This window comes from Barbus barbus, assembly GCF_936440315.1.
Source record: "Barbus barbus genome assembly, chromosome: 48".
NCBI lineage: Eukaryota > Metazoa > Chordata > Actinopteri > Cypriniformes > Cyprinidae > Barbus > Barbus barbus.
In genome coordinates, this window is record NC_136726.1 from 16,364,852 (window position 1) to 16,383,813 (window position 18,962).

An 18,962-nucleotide genomic window follows, 5' to 3' on the forward strand; every position below is an offset into this window, starting at 1 on the left:
AATCTATGTGGTACAAAATATGTCTATGTGATAAATGAGTTGGATCAAAAGTAATCTAAATACATACATACACACACACACACACACACACACATACACATATATACATATACAGTATATATATATATATATATATATATATAATACTTATGCATATATACATATATTTGTTTGTTTGTTAAAATACACATTGTATATGTTGTGTATGCTTCGTATGGGCTTCAATTTGGGATGTAATATGGCTTTAGGAAGATATTTTAGCTGTAACTTCCTCTCAATCTTACTTTAGTTTACATTAAATGGAGTGTAACGCTTGCTGTCTATCTAAAGTCTATAATACAACTTCAAAGTCATTGTTTTTTTGCCCTTCTTCCTTTAACAGCTAAAGGTTGATTCTTATTATGAAGAGGTTTCAGTCTTGTGCTAGTCTCCTTTATCCAGCTAATGCGCGCGCGTGTGTGTGTGTGTGTGTGTGTGTGTGTGAGCGTCTGATTGATTTATGTCTGCGGAGATTTGGTCACTGTGTTGCATTTGCTTCTTCATCTGTCCGTTCAGGCGATGCGGCTATACTGTCCTTCCCTTCCAGCTTCATGGGCGTTTATACAGCTATAAACAAAATACACACTGAATGTTATGCCTATGGCCTACTTTGTTAAGGACCATAAAGATGACTGACTGCCTTTATGTTACTGCTGGTTTTTCATTGTTTGGCCCGACTGCAGAGGTGCTGGCACAAGATATTAATGCTTCCTGTACTGGGCTAGTTTTGTTGACTAGCGCTGGTGCTAACTTTGTTTTATGACATAGGGAGCTAATCATGTCGCCTTTGATTTGTGCTGCAATAATTTACTGTGGCATGCTGTGAAGGAAAAAATGGCTGAAACAAAAAAAGCGAGCGTACAGTATAAAATAGCATCAGAAGTGGACTAGCAGTTAGCACGTAGCACTTGAGTTTAGCTTGCTATTTCAAATCTGGTTATCGTAAAATTGTAAGTCTGATGGCTTAGAAAAGTAATAGCAGATGTTTCTTCAACAAATGGCACACATTGAAGTGTCATTTGTGTTCGTAGCACTCTCTAAAATCTCTAAATCTGAGTAAAAGCAATAATAGCTAATGTTAGCGGATAGTGTGAAGTGTATTGAGTGTAAGCAGTGCTAATGCTTATTGGAAGGCACAACGGGTTCTTAGTACACCTGAGGCTCCAGGGGATGCTGTAATCTGTTTCACAGAGATGAAATTGTGATAACCGGTAAGCTGCTGTTTTCAAGTATTTGCACATTTCCATGTCTCATACCAAGTGAATGAGCTATTTATTACTTAAGGAGGCACTCTATAAAAAAATTCTTATAATCGCTTAATTTTTTCCTCAGCGCTTGTCACTGGAGTGGGGGGTCCTCACTGAAGAGGAAATAAACAACAAATGAGGTCTATTAGGCAGTTTTTGTGAATACGGTACGCTTTAGTGTTAAATTACTTTTTTACAAAAAAAAAACAAAACAAAAAAATTAGAGCCATAAATCCCTTTTTAAATTTTTTATAAGATATATTTATGTTAGATAACATTGCATGAACGGTAGGTAGTTTTGTAGGTATCAAATGTCTGTATGGTAAAATGGTTTTCTACTACACTGACCTTCTCAATAATAATAATAATAATAATAATATTGTTATATTTTCCCATTATATAACTATTACTGTATTTTAAAAATATATATAAAATTCTGACTAAAAATTTTAATAATAAGTGTTACAAATTAAATTTAATATAATACATGTACCTGTTTAAAAAGTTGCAAATTATCAAAGATTATTGCAGTACTTTTCTTCAAAATTGAATGATTAATTCAATTTGATAATTGCTGTTTCTTTGTAACTTTTTGTAAAAATCTTACAAAATGTATAAATATTGTACACATACTGTACATACATGCATGCATGTTTTGCATTTTTATATACTACATAATTTGAATATACAAAACTGAAAAAATCTATCTGTCTGTCTATATAGTTTTTTTAATTTATAGAATGTTTATTTCTGGAAATATGTTTTATTATTATTATTATTATAGGTTTATATGCAAACCTCATAGAAAAAAATACAGTATCTCATGTTATATTTATAATGAATGTTATGCACATTTGTTAACAGGCCATTTGCCGAAGAACGCCAAATGTTGTTCCTTATTCACAGAAACCGAAATTAGCCGCCTGAATAAAAGTCCTTTGAGTTTAGAGGCCCTGCATGTTTACGGCTCTTTGAGACACGGCGCATTTTTCACGTCCAAGGTCTTATTTTCCTCTGTATGTTTGAGAATATTTTGTGCAAATAACGTTTGAGTCCAGACATGCCTACCGAGGTGCAATTGAAGAGGGTTTTCGAAGAGAAAAGTGGCAAGATGAAGACCGCATTGTTGTTGTCTGCCTTGCAGGCAATCAGAACACCGGGGAGCCGATTCACTGTGTTCATATTCTCTGTTTACCCAACAAAAGAGTTTTGTCATTGCCGCTGACACCAAGAGGCACTGCAGATATATCTGGGCAATTCGCAAATCAGGAAAAGAAGAAAAGCAACCGACTTCAGGCCATTTCAGCGGTTTGCACAGGAATGAGTAGAAGAGACAGTCCAATTACGGCCATAGGGAGTGGCTCGAGTGTTTTTATATGGCTGATTTTCCAGCTCTTCCACTTCCAATCAGTCTCATATGCTAAGGAAAGTATGAATCATCCCCTTTGCCCGTGTCTGTACCTCTCGCTCCCTCGCTTTCGGACGAGGTGGTTTGATGTCAAGGAGACACTTCAATGCACATTGGTGAGATCAGAGGAAGTAATGTGAGTAATTTATTCGTGCAGGTCTTCCATGGCTGCTTTGCATTGCAATCAGGGCACAATTGCCATAAGAGAGAAGTGGGCATGGATAGTGCCTGCTTTACCTTTTATAGCTACCTGAGATACAGAAAAGTGCTTGGTGCACTTTCAACATCAAAGGAAGCCACATCAACTCCAGGCAAATGACATTCAGACAGCAGGGTTCAGATGCCTTTATAAACAGGATCAATCGTCCCTGTCACATTTCGCGCAGATTAGGCCCCAGCAGGTGTGTGTGTGTGTGTGTGTGTGTTAAAAGTATGTGTAAGTGAAAATGAGAGCAGAGAGATGGAGTAAGGGAGATCTGTTTTGATTACGTTGATTACTCCAAATGCGTGCAATTCGATTCCCGGTCCCGATAAACCATGTTTTCCATCTGGGTTTGCCATGGTAAACAATGTTTTGCTAATGATGCTTTTTACGTGCTCCAAAAATATAGTTGTGATCGTATTTGATGCCGTGAGACGATAAATTGATTGATATTGTTTTTGTTCTATTGCAAACCCATTGAGTGCCTGACAGTAGCTAAATTTAATTTGGCTCAAATTCCATTCGCCTTTTGTTAATTTGGTTTGTTTATCAGGTAAACCACGCTCCAGGTTCACTTTATGTTCACTTGTTTAAATAAATGACTTTACACGTGTAAAGTTAACTTTCACACTTTTTGCACTTTGAAAGTTAGGAAATTAGGTAATATTAACAATTAAATACATACCTCGGGTCTTTAGCGACCCGGGATGTTATTCACTGCCCTCTCCCTTCTTCATTTTTTAAAGTTTGACATCAATTTTCTTAGTATCCCTCAATTGATTCATTTTAAACCAGTGGTGGTCAGTAACGATCGTACCTTTACTTCGTTACTGTACTTAAGTAGCCTACATTTTTCAAGTATCTGTAATTTACTGGAGTAGTTTTATTTTGAGTAACTTTTACTTTTACTTCACTACATTCCAAAGCATAAGATCGTACTTTTTACTTCACTACATTTCATAAAACACATCGTTACTCCTTAAAATATATCACGAGCTCCAAGATGCAGAAGCGGTGTCTGATTCATGAACAAACTGATTCTTTTTAATGAACCTGTTAAATCGGTTCGCAAATCGCAACAAACGATTCATTCACGAATTGGAATGATCCGATTGCAGCTGTTCTCGAGTCGACAACTCACTGATTCAAATGATCCGTTTAGACCGAGTCTCCAGTGAACTGAACTCACGAGTAAACAACACTGGACATCTTGTGAGCGTCCGCGCGCGCAACTGATGCTGCTAAAAGTAAGTTACTAATGTCGAATTTTAGGATTAATTATTGTAACTGAAAATCATATTTAGGTCAAATCTGCTGTAAAGGGTGATCTATTTAAGCCCACTGAAATGCTTGAACGCAATGACAGTGTCTCTATGTTTTAGGTCAAAAAATGAAACAATAAAATAACACAGATTAAATAAAATAACTGATGCACATTCATATTCCCCGCTGCTGTAACGTTAGCAGTTCATATTCATATTCATAACCATACTGAAAATAAGTAAATATTGTTAGCTGATGCTAACTGTTAGCTAGCAAGCTTGCTGGTTCCAAGTTGAGGACATTTTTAGATATAAAGTCCAAATATTTTTATTCAACCACCTAGATAGAGTACATCTGAGGGAACAGAACAGCTCTCTGGGGGCATTTGGCCAGGGGTGTTTTTACACCACAGACAAGGTTTGAGAAGAAAAAAAATCATTATGAAAATATTATTATATTTTCCTTTAAATGTTCTTCCTAACTTCAGGCCTTATTCTCGTGTCATATGTGACATTCTGCAAAACAAGAAGCTTTAAAACACTTTTTTCTTACTGGTGAAAATTAGATGGTCAGATCAGTTTTCTCTCAGGTTCATTACAATGTAAGCTTCACAGTGAACATTACTACATCACTCTCATCAATATTGGCCATATCAACAACAACATATATATCTTGACTCCATATAGTGGTTATTTTGGGAAAATCCCAGGTATTTTGAGCAGTAGGATTATAAAAATATGCGTTAATATATTTTTAAATCAAGTAGTCTATATAAAATTGCAAAATAAATCTATAAAATATCATTGGACATTTTTAAAAATAAGGCAATCAATAACTGATTATTAAACTTTTCTTTGCCATTAAAGTGCTGAACGTGTGTCTGTGTGTGAGTGTGTGTGCTACATTGTGGGGACCAAATGTCCCCCACAAGGATAGTAAAACCTGACATTTTTGACATTGTGGGGACCGGCCTTTGTTATTGTAAAATAGTAAATGATGTTTATCTGAAAGTGTAACAACGCAAACAGGTTTTCTGCAAGGGGTAGGTTTAGGGTTAGGGGATAGAAAATATTGTTTGGTCAGTATCAAAGAAATAGAAGTCTATAGAAAGTCCCCACAATACACAGAAACAAACGTGTGTGTGTGTGTGTAATTCTAGAATTTTTTTGGTTGTATATTTGTTTATCTGAATATTTATCATATTTCATCTGAAACTTAAGCATAAAAGGAAAGATCAGTGCGATGACAGAAAGTGAGTCCAATCCCACTGCAGTTCTGGCTTACACACATGTATCATGTTACACTCTCACACACATTGCACACATTGTGTGACACTGCTGCGCTACATGCAGCAAGGTGATAATTTATGTGTGAGTCTGCATGTGTAATGCATATCTCCATACAGGATTACCATAGTTATTTTCAGTGCTAATTAACAACGGTGTGAGAACTTCCTGTAAGCATGATAATCAGCCCAGAAAGGAGAAGAACATCATCTGTGTTTAAACAACAAGGGAAGCCAAGCTCATTTTTAATGCTTTTACACATGGCTGCAGGTATTTGCAGTGATTTAAAGTGTTTTACAGGAGTAGTTCACCCATAAATGAAAAGTCTGTCACTATTTACTCATTCCATTTACTCGTTCCAAACCTGTATTTATTTATTTTTTTAAGTTAAACAAAAAGAAATGTTTAGCAGAATGTTCAGGCTGCTCTTTTCTATATATTATGAATGGAAATGGGAACTTTCTTCAAAGTTCATTCAATAGGTTTGAGCATTGCACTGAATTGTAGCATTATTTTTTTGAAAATCACTGTCATTATTTGCAATTATATTGTTGACAGTCTGAATTCTGGTACGTAGCAACTTTCTTTGTGAAGATTTTTCTGGTTCTCTTCAGCCCATCTCACTATCTTATTAAACTGACTTTGTTCTTCAGATGCAGAGGTAGAAGAAAAGATGAAATAATGTTTCTGTGTAGGCAATAAATAATATTGGCCTTGAGGCTTTCATTGTTCTGGAAGGTGGAAGAAAAACATAATTCATCACTGAAATGTGCTTTTTAAAGTGTTTTATGTAGTGCTCAGTCCCAGTGGAGAACTCAAAGTACACTTAAAGCATTCTGACAATACCTATGTTTATTTTATTTATATATTAATGCTCTTTTTATTGTATCTTAAATGTATTATTTTGAATACAGTTGTGCTAATGATTAAGATTTACTGTTTGTTTGTTTGTTTTGTAGTCAGGCAGGGAAGGTCCTTTAATATAAATGGAAACCTCTGGACCAAACACAGTTGTGTTGGTCCAAAGAGAAGATGAAGGAAGTCCTGTAGAAAAGGGATGGCTTGCTACCCATTTTCTGTTTCAGCTGCTTAAACGCATTGTTTCCTGCATTTTATTGATAGAGTTCCTAACTCAAAATGCCAAAAGGCAACAGCGAGTGAATGCGATCTTCAATTCACCATGCCAGCTGTATAATAGGATTTTGAAAGTGCCATTTGCTATGCTTTATGTATCTATTTTGAAGCACATTAACAGCGGCGTCTGACCTTGCGCATCTCTAAGTATAACCTGAAGATATTAAGGAGGAATTTTAAGGAGTGTTGTTACTCTCAAGCTTAAATCGTAACATTATTAATGAAACTTTAAACAGAGCTGATTAAAAACAGCTTTTAATTTTGTGGATAAAAGGACGAAATGCTTGGATGGCTTGAACCTGCAACTTAAAATTGATATTTTAGATATTTTTTGAGTTCATTTTATTAGTCAGTGTTTAATATAAATTGTGATCATATGAATATTATTAGGGTGATGTTTTAGAGAACAGGGGTAATTGTGTTAATACTTTTTCACCTTGTTAAGACTCCTTTTAGCATTTACAAAAATGATTTTAATAGTCCTTTTGGGACTTTTAGATTTTCCAATTAAGGAAAAGAAAAGTATTTTAATGACCCAGTTAGCTGCAGGGGTCATTTGACACTTAGCTGAACATCTCCTCCTGTCTTAAAGGCTAAAGCTAATTAAGACTTTTTCCCAAGATTTCCACAAATATGTCACAGCAGACCACTGTTACCACTGTCTCAAAATAATCTCAATTTATAGCAATGAAAGCGATTGTGGCTGCTCATTACATTTGGATTTCAGATTGAAGTTCACAAAGAGCAGTACAAAACCTGATAAAGGTCCTTTTCATTTGGCAGTTCAACTAAATTCCAAATGAAACCTTGATGACGACTTTTATGCTTCCTAATGAAATAATCATTCAAATTAGTGATGCAGTTGATACATTTTTCAAAATATTCAGCTCATTTTTTTATGCATTAGCCTATTTGTTTACTTGTTTATCCTTCAATATTACCCACAGCCTTCCCGTCATGATACCTGCCAAAAGAGATGCACATATATTTGTAATCCCTGAGGGAATAAACACCCCCAATCCATATTTGCATATGCTTTTTTTCTTTCTTCATAATATAGTCCTAGTATCTCTCACACTGAAGCGGCTATGCATATTTACAATGTTAAGCTTTCTTTGAGAACAATGACCTCTGTTTACATTTTTTTAAATAAATAAATAAAAGAATAACTGTCTGTCTGTCTACGTTCAGTTCACACCACTCGTTGGCCTTGTGTCAAGACGTCTGACCTTATGAACTAAATGGCCTCTGCGAATCTTCCTAAGAGAATTCCAAGGTAAAACTGACTGTCAGGATCAAAAGCCTTGAATGACAGCATGACTTTTCCTCCATGTTCTCAGCATATATTATGTTGTTGAACATTCAAAACAGTCAAATGTTAGCTCGCTCATTCAAGGCTTAACAGAAAGGACTTTTTTTTTTCTTCTACTAGCCAGTCAGGCCAATAGGTCAAACCTTTACTTGCTCTAGTGACATTTTCAGTGCCCTGAGGCACAAATGTGAAAAATGCTGTTTTCTTAGAATTACTTTGAAGTGAAGAGTTTGAATATTAATACAACAACTTAAAATTGTCATATACAACAAAATTTGTATATATATAAATATAAAATATTTGTAATTCACAGCAATACTACTAACTATTATTAATATAATAAATTTACATTTGATTTAATTAAATTAAATTAAATTTTAGATTTTATTTTCAAGGCTTGACAATAAGTTTTTTTTTCTTTCCCTGCTGTTTCCGAGATAGATAGATAGATAGATAGATAGATAGATAGATAGATAGATAGATAAAAAATAAGTATTAAATATTAAGACAACAACGCAATGTCCTTAATTTGTTTTAATATACAGTAATATTTATATATTTTTTTTATTTATATACATATTAATAAGAATCTTTATTTTATTTCATTTAAATTCACTAAATAAACAGTGGAATCTTTATTTTATTTCATTTAATTTCACTAAATAAACAGTGGAAGACATGGAATAATGATGCCAGAAATGCAGCAATGACCGTACTGGGAAATTGCTGGTTCAGTCAGCTGTCCTGAAACACCCTCTCATTGGCCATCAGGCCGTCTTTATTGTCAAGGCCTGTCATTTATCTATTGCCGGTTTGGAGGCCTGAAACTGAATGTGGGTGTTTTTTGTTGATGCCACTAAATGAGCCGGTGATGGGACTTTGGGAAACTTGGGGAGTCAGTGTTTACCATGGCCCATGGCCACGGCAGCTGAGGCTTCTGGGGTTGAATCAGACTGAGCCGTTTAATGTGTGACCAAATGACAGAGGCCAGTCGCAGCTCTAAGAGATAACGTTTATTCTGACAAATGAGCCTGCCCGCTTTTCTTTCTCAGATGTATTACGCTGCATTCATTTTCCATTAAGCTACCAATGTCATTTTGTGTGATGGCTCTCTTTTTCTCTCTGCAGGACCCGTGGCTGTGATCAGCGGTGAAGAAGACTCTGCCAGCCCCCTCCATCACGTCAATCACGGCATCATAACCCCATGTACCCTAGACGCCGGGCCAGACGCCGTGGTGATCGGCATGACCCGTATCCCAGTGATCGAAAACCCACAGTATTTCCGGCATGGGCACAACTGTAACAAGCCCACAACTTGTGAGTATCAATTATGCACCAAGACTGTTTATTTACTTATTTTTATACAGTATGTCTAGATTTCTTAAGCATATTCATCTGCAATATTTGCCTGCTAGTTATTTATCCTGAAAACATTTAATTTGCATTTGCGTTATCTTGCATTGATAACAAGCTTCCGCAAGCTTTCATGGTTGCCAGATATCAAGAGTTGAAATCCCCCAGTCAGAGCTTTCATCTTAAATCAATACATTTTCTGCCTAGTGCTAAAATGCTAAAAATGTTTTCAATTGTTTCTTGAGTATTCATTATTTGAGATGCATGTACTAGAATAATCTTAAACATTAAGTATACAATTAAATATACAATATGAGTACATGTAAAAAAAAAATTGTGTAGAAACTATTTTTACTCTATTTGTCTTTTTTCCCCTTTTTCTGCATTTCTTTTTTCTTTTTTTTTACAGTGCAATGTAAATTGATTCTTGAACAAATTAGTCTTTTGAGCTGGTTCAGATCAAATTGAGCTAATGGTTGATGAATTATTTGATTCACTTACTGAATCACAAGCCATTCATTTTGTTGCGTCCAACTTGCAAAAAACAAGAACTGTTACTACTTAATGCTGAAAGAATCAGTTAGTCAATTAATCAATTAATTAATTAATTAATCAATTAATTGGTGAAATCAGTAAATTTGAGAATCAGTGAGTCATTTGAATCATGATTAATGAGTCAATGAATTAATTCAATCATGAATCAATGAAGAAATTCAGGAATGAATCATTGAATTATTATTATTATTATTATTATTTAGTCATTTAGCAGACGCTTTTATCCAAAGCAACTTACAAATGAGGACAACAGAAGCAATCAATTGTAGAATTAAAACAACTAAAAACCGATCCAAAACTAAAAGCTAAAACTTTATAAATATTACCTATACACATTTTAAAAATAAAGAAATTAAATAAAAGTGGCAAATGCATACAACAAAATGTCAAAACTTAACATTTAAATGAAAAAAAAAAAAAAAAAGCTAAAAACAATTCAAAATATTAAAGAACAAAAGGTATAAGAGTATAATAATGATTCTAACACTAAGCCAAACACCAAAAAAACAACAACTATATATATGTACCGTATATGTACAACCACATACATACATACATACATATATATACATACACATTTATATATATATAATTTAAATATATATAAATTATATATATATACACATATATATATATATATATATATATATATATATATATAATTTAATTTCCATTTAGTTTGTTGAAGTATTAAAATATCTACAATTAAATAAAACTAAAACTTAATAAAAGACCTATACAGGCATAATAAATTCAGACATTATTTAACTAAAATTAAAATAGATAACAAATACAATTCACAACAATATAGTTTATCAGTAATTCTAAGAAATAACACTGCCAAACACCATGCTAAAAATAACAATACAAACACATAGTAAGAAATGGTTATAAAAACTGAAACAGAAGTGAAACAAGTAGTAGAAAAGAGGAGAAATAAAAAGTGATACTTATATCATTTGCCCGGTGGAGTCGATGGTCTTTTCACTCTTCGGTCATCACATGAGGAGGCCTTTACATGACCGCTGCCATGGTAAACTAAGCTTTTTTATACCCATCTAACAAAATACTAATTGAATTTTGCTGAACACACTTTCCTTATTTTTCCTCAACAAATGGCTAAGCAAGCGCCGACACTGACAAGATACGCGAGACAGAACGAGACCAAACGCGATATCAGCGCATCTCTACACAGTAAACAAAACATTAATTAATTATTAACAAAAATGTATTCAATCTATGAATTGGTGAATCAGTACATTTGACAATCAGTGAGTAATTTGAATCATGTGTTGAATAATGATTCAATGAACCAATTCAATTATGAATCAGCGAATCAATGCAATCAAGAATAATTGATTTAATTCAGTCAGTTAATTGTGGGATCAGTTGATTTGAGAATTAGTGAATCATGTTTCAATTAATCAAAGAATTCAATCTTGAATCTTTGAATTTTTTATTTGATTATATATTGTGCACTGCATACTCAAGATTTCCATTCCTACTGCCTGTCAACAGCTATTTTTCATAATCCGACTTTGTTCCACACAGCAGGTGGCAGACGTTCCCGAGCTCTTCGTTGCCCCCTTGAGTACTCTTCCAAACAGAACTGATTCAATTAAAGTCTGAAGACTCCTGCCATTTGAAAAGCCTATGAAAGCATACTTATTACAGTGAGTGGCAAAGACAGTGATTTGTGGAGTTTCTGTCCTTGCCTAAATTTTTACAGTGTACTCAGGGAGTGCGTAAATCTGCTGCCCCCCTTAGCAAGACTCATCATATTTTAGTGCACCTACTGTACTGTCATATTTCCAGAGTAAATTGAACTTAGGTTTAAATTTAGGTCGGCTGCAAATTCCCTCATGTGCCTTACAGATTGAATTCTAGACAAAAGCATATGTATGCTTGAGAAAGAGAAGGTGAAGTGGGAAACGGGGGCGGGGGAGTGTTTTGAAGTATATAGTGCTATTGAAAAATATAGTTATTGATATATAGAAGTATATATGTAATAAATAAAAGTTATTAAATATGGAAAATATTATAAAATATAACTATTTTTGTTATTATTTTAAATAAATATTTTTCAAAGAAGAAAAAAACCCATCTATTTTTACGTGAAATTTAAAGGGGTCATGAACTGCCTCTTTTTTTTTTTCTTTTTCTTTTTTTTTGTAGTGTTCTCAGAGATCCACTTATAATGCTATCAAGATTTTTTTACATAAAAAAACCATCATAATTTAGAATTAATAAGCTATTTTCTGTCCTGTTTTTAACCCCCCTCATCAGAATGCCGTGTTTGAATAGGCATGGCAGATTGTAGACTCAGAAGTAGACACCCACTGCTATGACTGGCTAACACTTGTTTCTTCACAGATGGGTGCTGCGGTAATTTAACAAAAATAACTCATAATACATATCAAAGGATCTGTAAGAAGTTACTCACACTTGGGTATTGCGACATTACTGTCAGATCCAATTGTCTTTTAGTTTCAGTTTTTTTGAAAATACCGCATCAAATTGCACCTTGTTTGTAAACAAATCCACAGTAAAATGAAGTGAACAAGCTCTTACTGACGCGGTCTGGAACTTAATTAAAAATAAAGTTTATTCACTCTTTCCTAATGTTAGGATCAGAAGGAATGCAATGTAAAGTTTTTTTTTTTGGGGGGCTGCATAGCTCGCTTGGCACTGCATAGCGTCTTGTTGTCTTCAGAGCCATCTTTATCGTTAGGTTTCTGCGTAGACCTGCGCGTTCGCCTCTCTCATAACCCCTTCTTGCGTGAATCGGGGCGGGGCTAAATCAAGCTGGCGTTGATCTAAAGCTGTGGAGGCGGTGCTTATTCACGCTATTACATCATAGAGTGGAACATTCCAAAAGCTGTCCTTTTGGCAGACTGCCTTCAATATAAGCTGTTTTTAGACTAACAACAAAGTTTTGAGTTCTGAAACTTACAGGATGTGTTTTTTTTATAGCACAATGACCTCTTACATGTCAAAAGATCCAGGGAATTTTGGTTTCTCAGTTCATGGCTAATTTCTGGATAAATTTCAATTTAATCTGCTTTAACCAGGATGAAAAAGACTCTATAATTCATATGGTAATTTTAATATCTTGCACAATTGGCAAACCTTCTGATTTCCACCTGAGAAAAGGATTCACACTAGTCCTTTTGGGGCGCCGATGGGTTTTCTCTTCCACACGGCCTTGATCCGGACTAATCTGTGAATTATCTGTCTTTAGGATTTTACATTATTCCGGGGCTGGCAGACTGTATTCCCTCAACGCATCCATTCTCTCTGTTCTATTCTCTCTGTACTTCCTATGAGCTTTTCCATGATTTCCAGATCTAGCCAAAATTGGATTCTCAGCGACGTGCAGGGAGAAAAACTGCGCTACCTTGTGTTTCCGGGCACCATGTGCTTCTGATCTGCCTGTTCCCGCTCCAGTGTGGAGACAGTCCCAAACTAAGCGAGCTTTTTAAATCGGCTTAATTTTATCTGCCTCTAAAGATGCAATTCTGGTTCTCCAGCCTCTTTTGAACCCCAAAAAAGTGGCAGAGTATCATCGGTCATATTGTGCTGCTTTGTTGCCTCATAATCAAATAAATTTGATTTGTTTGTGGGCAGAGACATGCAACTCAGGAGGGATATAGGGCTTTTGAAGCACCTGGAGGCAACCAAGAAGATTAATTTAATTCATCTGAGCCAAAGCAATAACAACACAGCTGATTGCATGAGGTGTCAATGTCGTGTCCGAATCCTGAATCTTTTTTTTTTTCTTTAAGCACTGACATTTTTTAGGAGATTCTTGTAAATTTTTAAATGTTAAAATTATTTTATACAAATATATAAAAAAATAAAATAAATAAAACAACTAAAACTCAACGTAGATAAAAAGCTAGAAATAAAATAAAGATTAGATATGAAAAAAAAAACAATATTACAAAAAACAAAAACAAAACAGTTTGTCAAAAATATTTATTAGCCTTTCCGGGATCCTAATTGTTCACATTTCAGTGAACTCAGATACCAAAAGTAAAAAAAAATGGAGGGACCCAGATGAAAAACGACAAAGCCGTAGGCAAACAAAGCCAATATCCGCTGCTCCATGAAGCTGATACACAATCAAACAGTGCCTGATGGCTATGGAGAAGCACATGGATGGGTTGTAAAGCTGCTTGATTTGTCATTTTGTACTTGGAGAGTGGAGGACGTGGAAAGAATGAGGTATCAGTGGCAGTGGATGATGACTTGGGAGCCGGTGCAGCTTAGTTGGTAGACTGTAAAATGTTGAATTGAATTATTTTCATTCCCTGTTCTGTATGTTTTGTTGTGGTGGTGCAGTGGTTAAGAAGCTGGGCTGATAAACAAAAGATTTTGATTTTGAAAACTATAGCTACAGAAGATGGGAAATGGATTCCACCATCCCTCCGTAGTCTGTACCTCGACTAACAGATGGTTCTCAAAATAATGAGTGGCCCCGTTTCTCTAAACCCCTCCACTCGACACACAGGCTAACTCAGTAAGATAGGAAAATCATATTAAGTGTGGAAAAACATACATATGTAATATAAACAACCTGAGTTACGCTTTATGACCTGCATGAGTCTTTCATGGCAAAATGACTGATTTATAATCTGCCAGTCTTGTGTTTGTGGGTGTTTACAGCAAGGGTTTTGAGAATGTGCATGCTAATAGATTAATAGCACAGGCTTCGTCTTTCATTCCTTTTTATTTCAAGTACCTCTTCCTTTTCACTCGCAAGGGGCTGAAATGAGCCGGAACTGAGAGTTTAGAATAGAAAAAGATAATTGTCTTTTGTCAGGCATCAAGCTATAGCTTTTCTGTAGTTTTGTTATTAAAATAATCATTAAACCTATTTTGAATTTTATTCATATAATAACTAATAACTTTACTAGTGTGTTTATATATATATATATATATATATATGTATATATATATGTGTGTGTGTGTGTACACAGAACTACATTCTGCTCCAGGTTAAACTCTCACTACAGTGACACCATTTGACTACTTGTCAGGTCAACAGGGCTATAAAAGTACTGAGATGGATATATTGGCTACAGTGCATACAAACACAGCTTCTTTATTGCAGGCTGACTAAAAGCAAGGCCTGTAGCAATGTTGGCCAAACTCTGCGAAAGCAGTGAACCCTTTGTTCAATGGCTGTCAATTACTCAAGGTCTTCCCTGTAATCATCTCTCTCAAGACTTTCACCCTGAACCTTCTGCCATTTTAGCAGTGAACTCATTCCAGCCCAATTAGCCATTAAAGGACCCCACAGAATTTCACAGCACAATTGAAAACATAAACTTAAAGTACTGAAGAATATAGTCTATACATTAGCTAGCAGCAGTTTTTGTTACTTGGCACAAAGATCTCTACTGAGAGTTTGGAGATGCATGTGGAGCAGTGAAACATCTTGAGTTTTACTTGAACAAACAGACCACACACACTCTCTCACACACACACACACACACACGCACACACACACACACACACACACACACACACAGTAAATGTAATTATTTAATAATTAGACACGATTAACTGGTAATAATCTTGTATGTGCAAAAACGCCCGTCTTTGCAAGTATCCTCATAAACACAGTAATTTAGGTCTTAAGTGAAAGCAAACAGCTGAAAAAGAAAGAATGTGTAACAGTGTATTGGATCCGGGCAGCTCTTAAAGTTACAGCAGTCTAATATTGCCGCTGTCTGTCATTCATGTTAATTAAACAACAAAACAGAGAAAATCTCTCACTGCTCTTGACTAAATCACTTTTGTAACTTTAATGATAATAAGAAAGAAAACATATATACATATATTTAAGAATATGTTGTATTTTTTTTTTTTTATTTGATTAGTTTATAAAATGAAGGCCTATGTAGCATTTCTTATCTATGTGTTCTACCATAGTTTTTTTGTCCTATTGCTGTCATTAGTTTCTTTGATCTCACAAGTGACTAAAATATTTTGAAATTACACTTTATATAAACACACACACACACACAGAAAGTACATTTATTAAAAATAAATTTAAGAATGTAATTTTTTTTAGTATATGACTTTTTTATAATCTAAAAATATATTTTATATATTAAAATGTATGTATTTTAAAATTATATTATTTTATATTATTTCACTTTTTAAATACATTAAAACAACATATAAAATTATATTTGTTGGTATATGAGTTGGAACATTCAAGGGCTGAAGGATATATGTTTTTCACTTATCTTTTTAGTCTTTTTATGACAGAGGATTTCTTTTATTGTCTGAAACCAAAGGAAAGAGAAAAGAACAGCCTTATCTGTTTTGACAGAGCACCTTTACTTTCAAACGGCATTAAAGACGATCTTCTCTCTTATGTCTGCTGGCAGGATTAGAGAGGAAGAGCTCTATGAAGAGTTACAGACCATTTACTGCTGTCTTTTTGCTACAGAGAGCTTCAAAGTGAACTTTTATGTGGACTAAGTTTGCGTAAATTGATTTCGTATGTTATTTCATCTCAGCTGATTGCATACGAGTTTTATTTGCAGTGAATCTCCACCAATGTTTGCCCAACTGGTTGATTAAGTTTTTGAGGGGAAACCAAAAAGTAGAGCTCAGTTATGCAGCGGGAGCCATTTTGTAGTTTTCCCATGCAATCACTTAAATTTGCATGTAAGAACTGCCAGAATTACCAACAAGCACAAAAAAACTGTCAAGGAATTCGTATCCCAATTGCAGTCCATCTTATTTTACTGGAATGCATATTTCCACCCCGTCAGGCCAGAAGGAAGCCCTGGAGGCCAGATCGGTAAAGTGGGACATTTATCTCCAGCCATTTAGTCAAAACTGTCAAGGAACATCCAGTTAAGTGTTGAGCTCAGTCAGCGGGTGAAAAACTGTTAAACCAGCATCGCTGTGATGTTTTCACCAAATTGACATAAGTGAGGTATACAGAATCTGTTTCTTCCACTTGTTTCCATGAAAGAAGTTCAGAAAGTGTGCAGAGTTAACCATAAGAAAGCCAGGAAAGCATTTCAGTGGGAAAATGTCGAAATGTCTGTGTGAAACGGCACTCTTGAGGGGCATTTTAGAAACGTATTTACTTCAAGCAACTCCAATACAAACACAATGCTCTGAAAGATATGTCCTTATTTTCTTTGTTTTTGTGCTCCAGACACAAAAGGCATGATAAACCTTTGGCTCAGTCACCTCCGGAGGCAAAGGTTTACCTTTATAGAATTATAAATCATGGTGGACAAAGAATAGTATTCATCTTGGAAGCAATCCTGTGTTGTTACAGTAGAAATATCATGATCCACCATAGCAATAGATTCAATAACAGCTCTGAGGATGCAACAAATGCTGCTTATAGAGATGAATACAGTCTTATTTTGGGGGCATGGGGAATCAGGATATAGCCGTAAATGGATTTCACTTTTATGATCTGAAATGGCTTTACAGTTGTAAAGCCAACTGTTTTTATTTATGCAATGAAAGTGGATACAAAAGTAAAAAAAAAAAAAAAAATATATATATATATATATATATATATATATATTTTTTTTTTTTTTTTTTTTTTTTAAATACTTTTTTAAAAAATAAAAACTTTTTTTTGCAAGGAAGCTTTAATTCAGTCAAAACTGCTAGTATTGATATAGACATTATGATGACAATTAAACTATTACAGAATAATCTATTCTATTCTATAAATAAATGCTGAAACTTTCTATTCATCAAAAAATCCTGAAAAAAAGTATCATGTCTCCACAAAAATAATAACATTGTTTCTTAAGCAGCAAATTAGAAGAATTTCTGAAGGATCATGTGACAAGACTGGAGTAATGAAGCTGAAAATTAAGCTTTGCCATCACAGGAATAGTCATCATTTATATATATATTAAATATAATAAACAGAGAATATCTATCTATCTATCTATCTATCTATCTATCTATCTATCTATCTATCTATCTATCTATCTATAAAATATTTTATGATTTGATTTAGGTAGGTTATTTTCACCTGTGAGGCCCCAAATGTGGGGGGGGGGAAGGTTAACAGGTTAAAAAAAAACAAAAAACATTGGGGTATAAGGTTGTATATTGTACTGTTGAAGTGGTCCAACCTTTGAAAAAGTAAGTTTCAAACTTCCTAGTCCTAAAATCTGATTGATGATAGAAATGGTTGTTGATCTTGGTAAATGTCCTGCTTAAATAAATCACATTAAGCTTAATGCCATATATCACAACTTTTCATCTACTTTTAATTCTTGCACATTGATATGTGACTCGACTTGATGACACTATCTAAATCTTCACAAAAGCCACATTCATGTCAAATGATTTTAAATCACAGCACTTTATTAATATGTTCCTCTCTGACGTCCCCCTCTTGCCATAAAAGAATCAAAAACGTCTAAAAAGACTGATGATCTTCTCCGGTGAACCATGGGGAGCTTTGGCTGACAATAATCGTGCTGATGGTTCGCACCTTGTGGTCGGCCTTCTCCCATTAGCTACAGGTGTAACCACCACAGGAAATTAATCCTAATTAGGGTGCATTGAAGGGGGTGTGACTCTGGACTCTTCCGCTGGCCTAATGACAGATACATATCTGCCCGAGGTCCTATTATTCCTTCAGCCCCGGCTCTGCCTCCTGGCGCTCCGGTGCTGGCGTTTTAATGAATCTGTATTTTTATCATCTGTCAGTTTGTATTAGATGATAGCTTTAGATTTCTTGCAGGACATTAACGGAGAGCCTGTTTGGTAATGGGAGCGCACAGTGCAGCGGGAATGATGGAATGTGAGCATTGAAGGAACAGATTTCCAGTGTGCTAGGCTCTTTTATTTGAGTCAAGGGTAATCATTTTGCATGATGTTTGGAGAGGCCTCGAGTTTTATCTTTTTAACTGCTTCCCCGGGCTGTTTTAAGAGACAGTGCTGTAGTTATGGCAGGCCTGAGTCATCCAGATGGAATCCGTTATTTGCATTCTCTGCGCTGATCAATGTATCTCAGACTCTAATGCATGTGGGCTGTATACACAATGCTATATGAAGTTTAAAAAAATAAAGATTTAAAACTGATAAAACATCAATTATTATTATTATATATTATAATGAATATAAAGAAAATGTATTATTCAATTATTAA

General features: G+C 34.7%; 1 protein-coding gene across 1 annotated transcript in view; it reads left to right on the top strand.

The window, feature by feature from the left end:
• The first annotated feature begins 4,035 nt into the window (after window positions 1–4,035).
• Window positions 4,036–18,962, top strand: part of LOC306866325 (NT-3 growth factor receptor) — a 58,162-nt gene continuing 43,235 nt past the window's right edge. Inside the window, exons 1-2 of the mRNA XM_079411440.1 lie at window positions 4,036–4,143; window positions 9,020–9,208. Of these exons, the coding sequence (XP_079267566.1) occupies window positions 9,136–9,208 (73 nt within the window). The 5' untranslated portion in view covers window positions 4,036–4,143; window positions 9,020–9,135. The remainder of the gene's footprint in view (window positions 4,144–9,019; window positions 9,209–18,962) is intronic.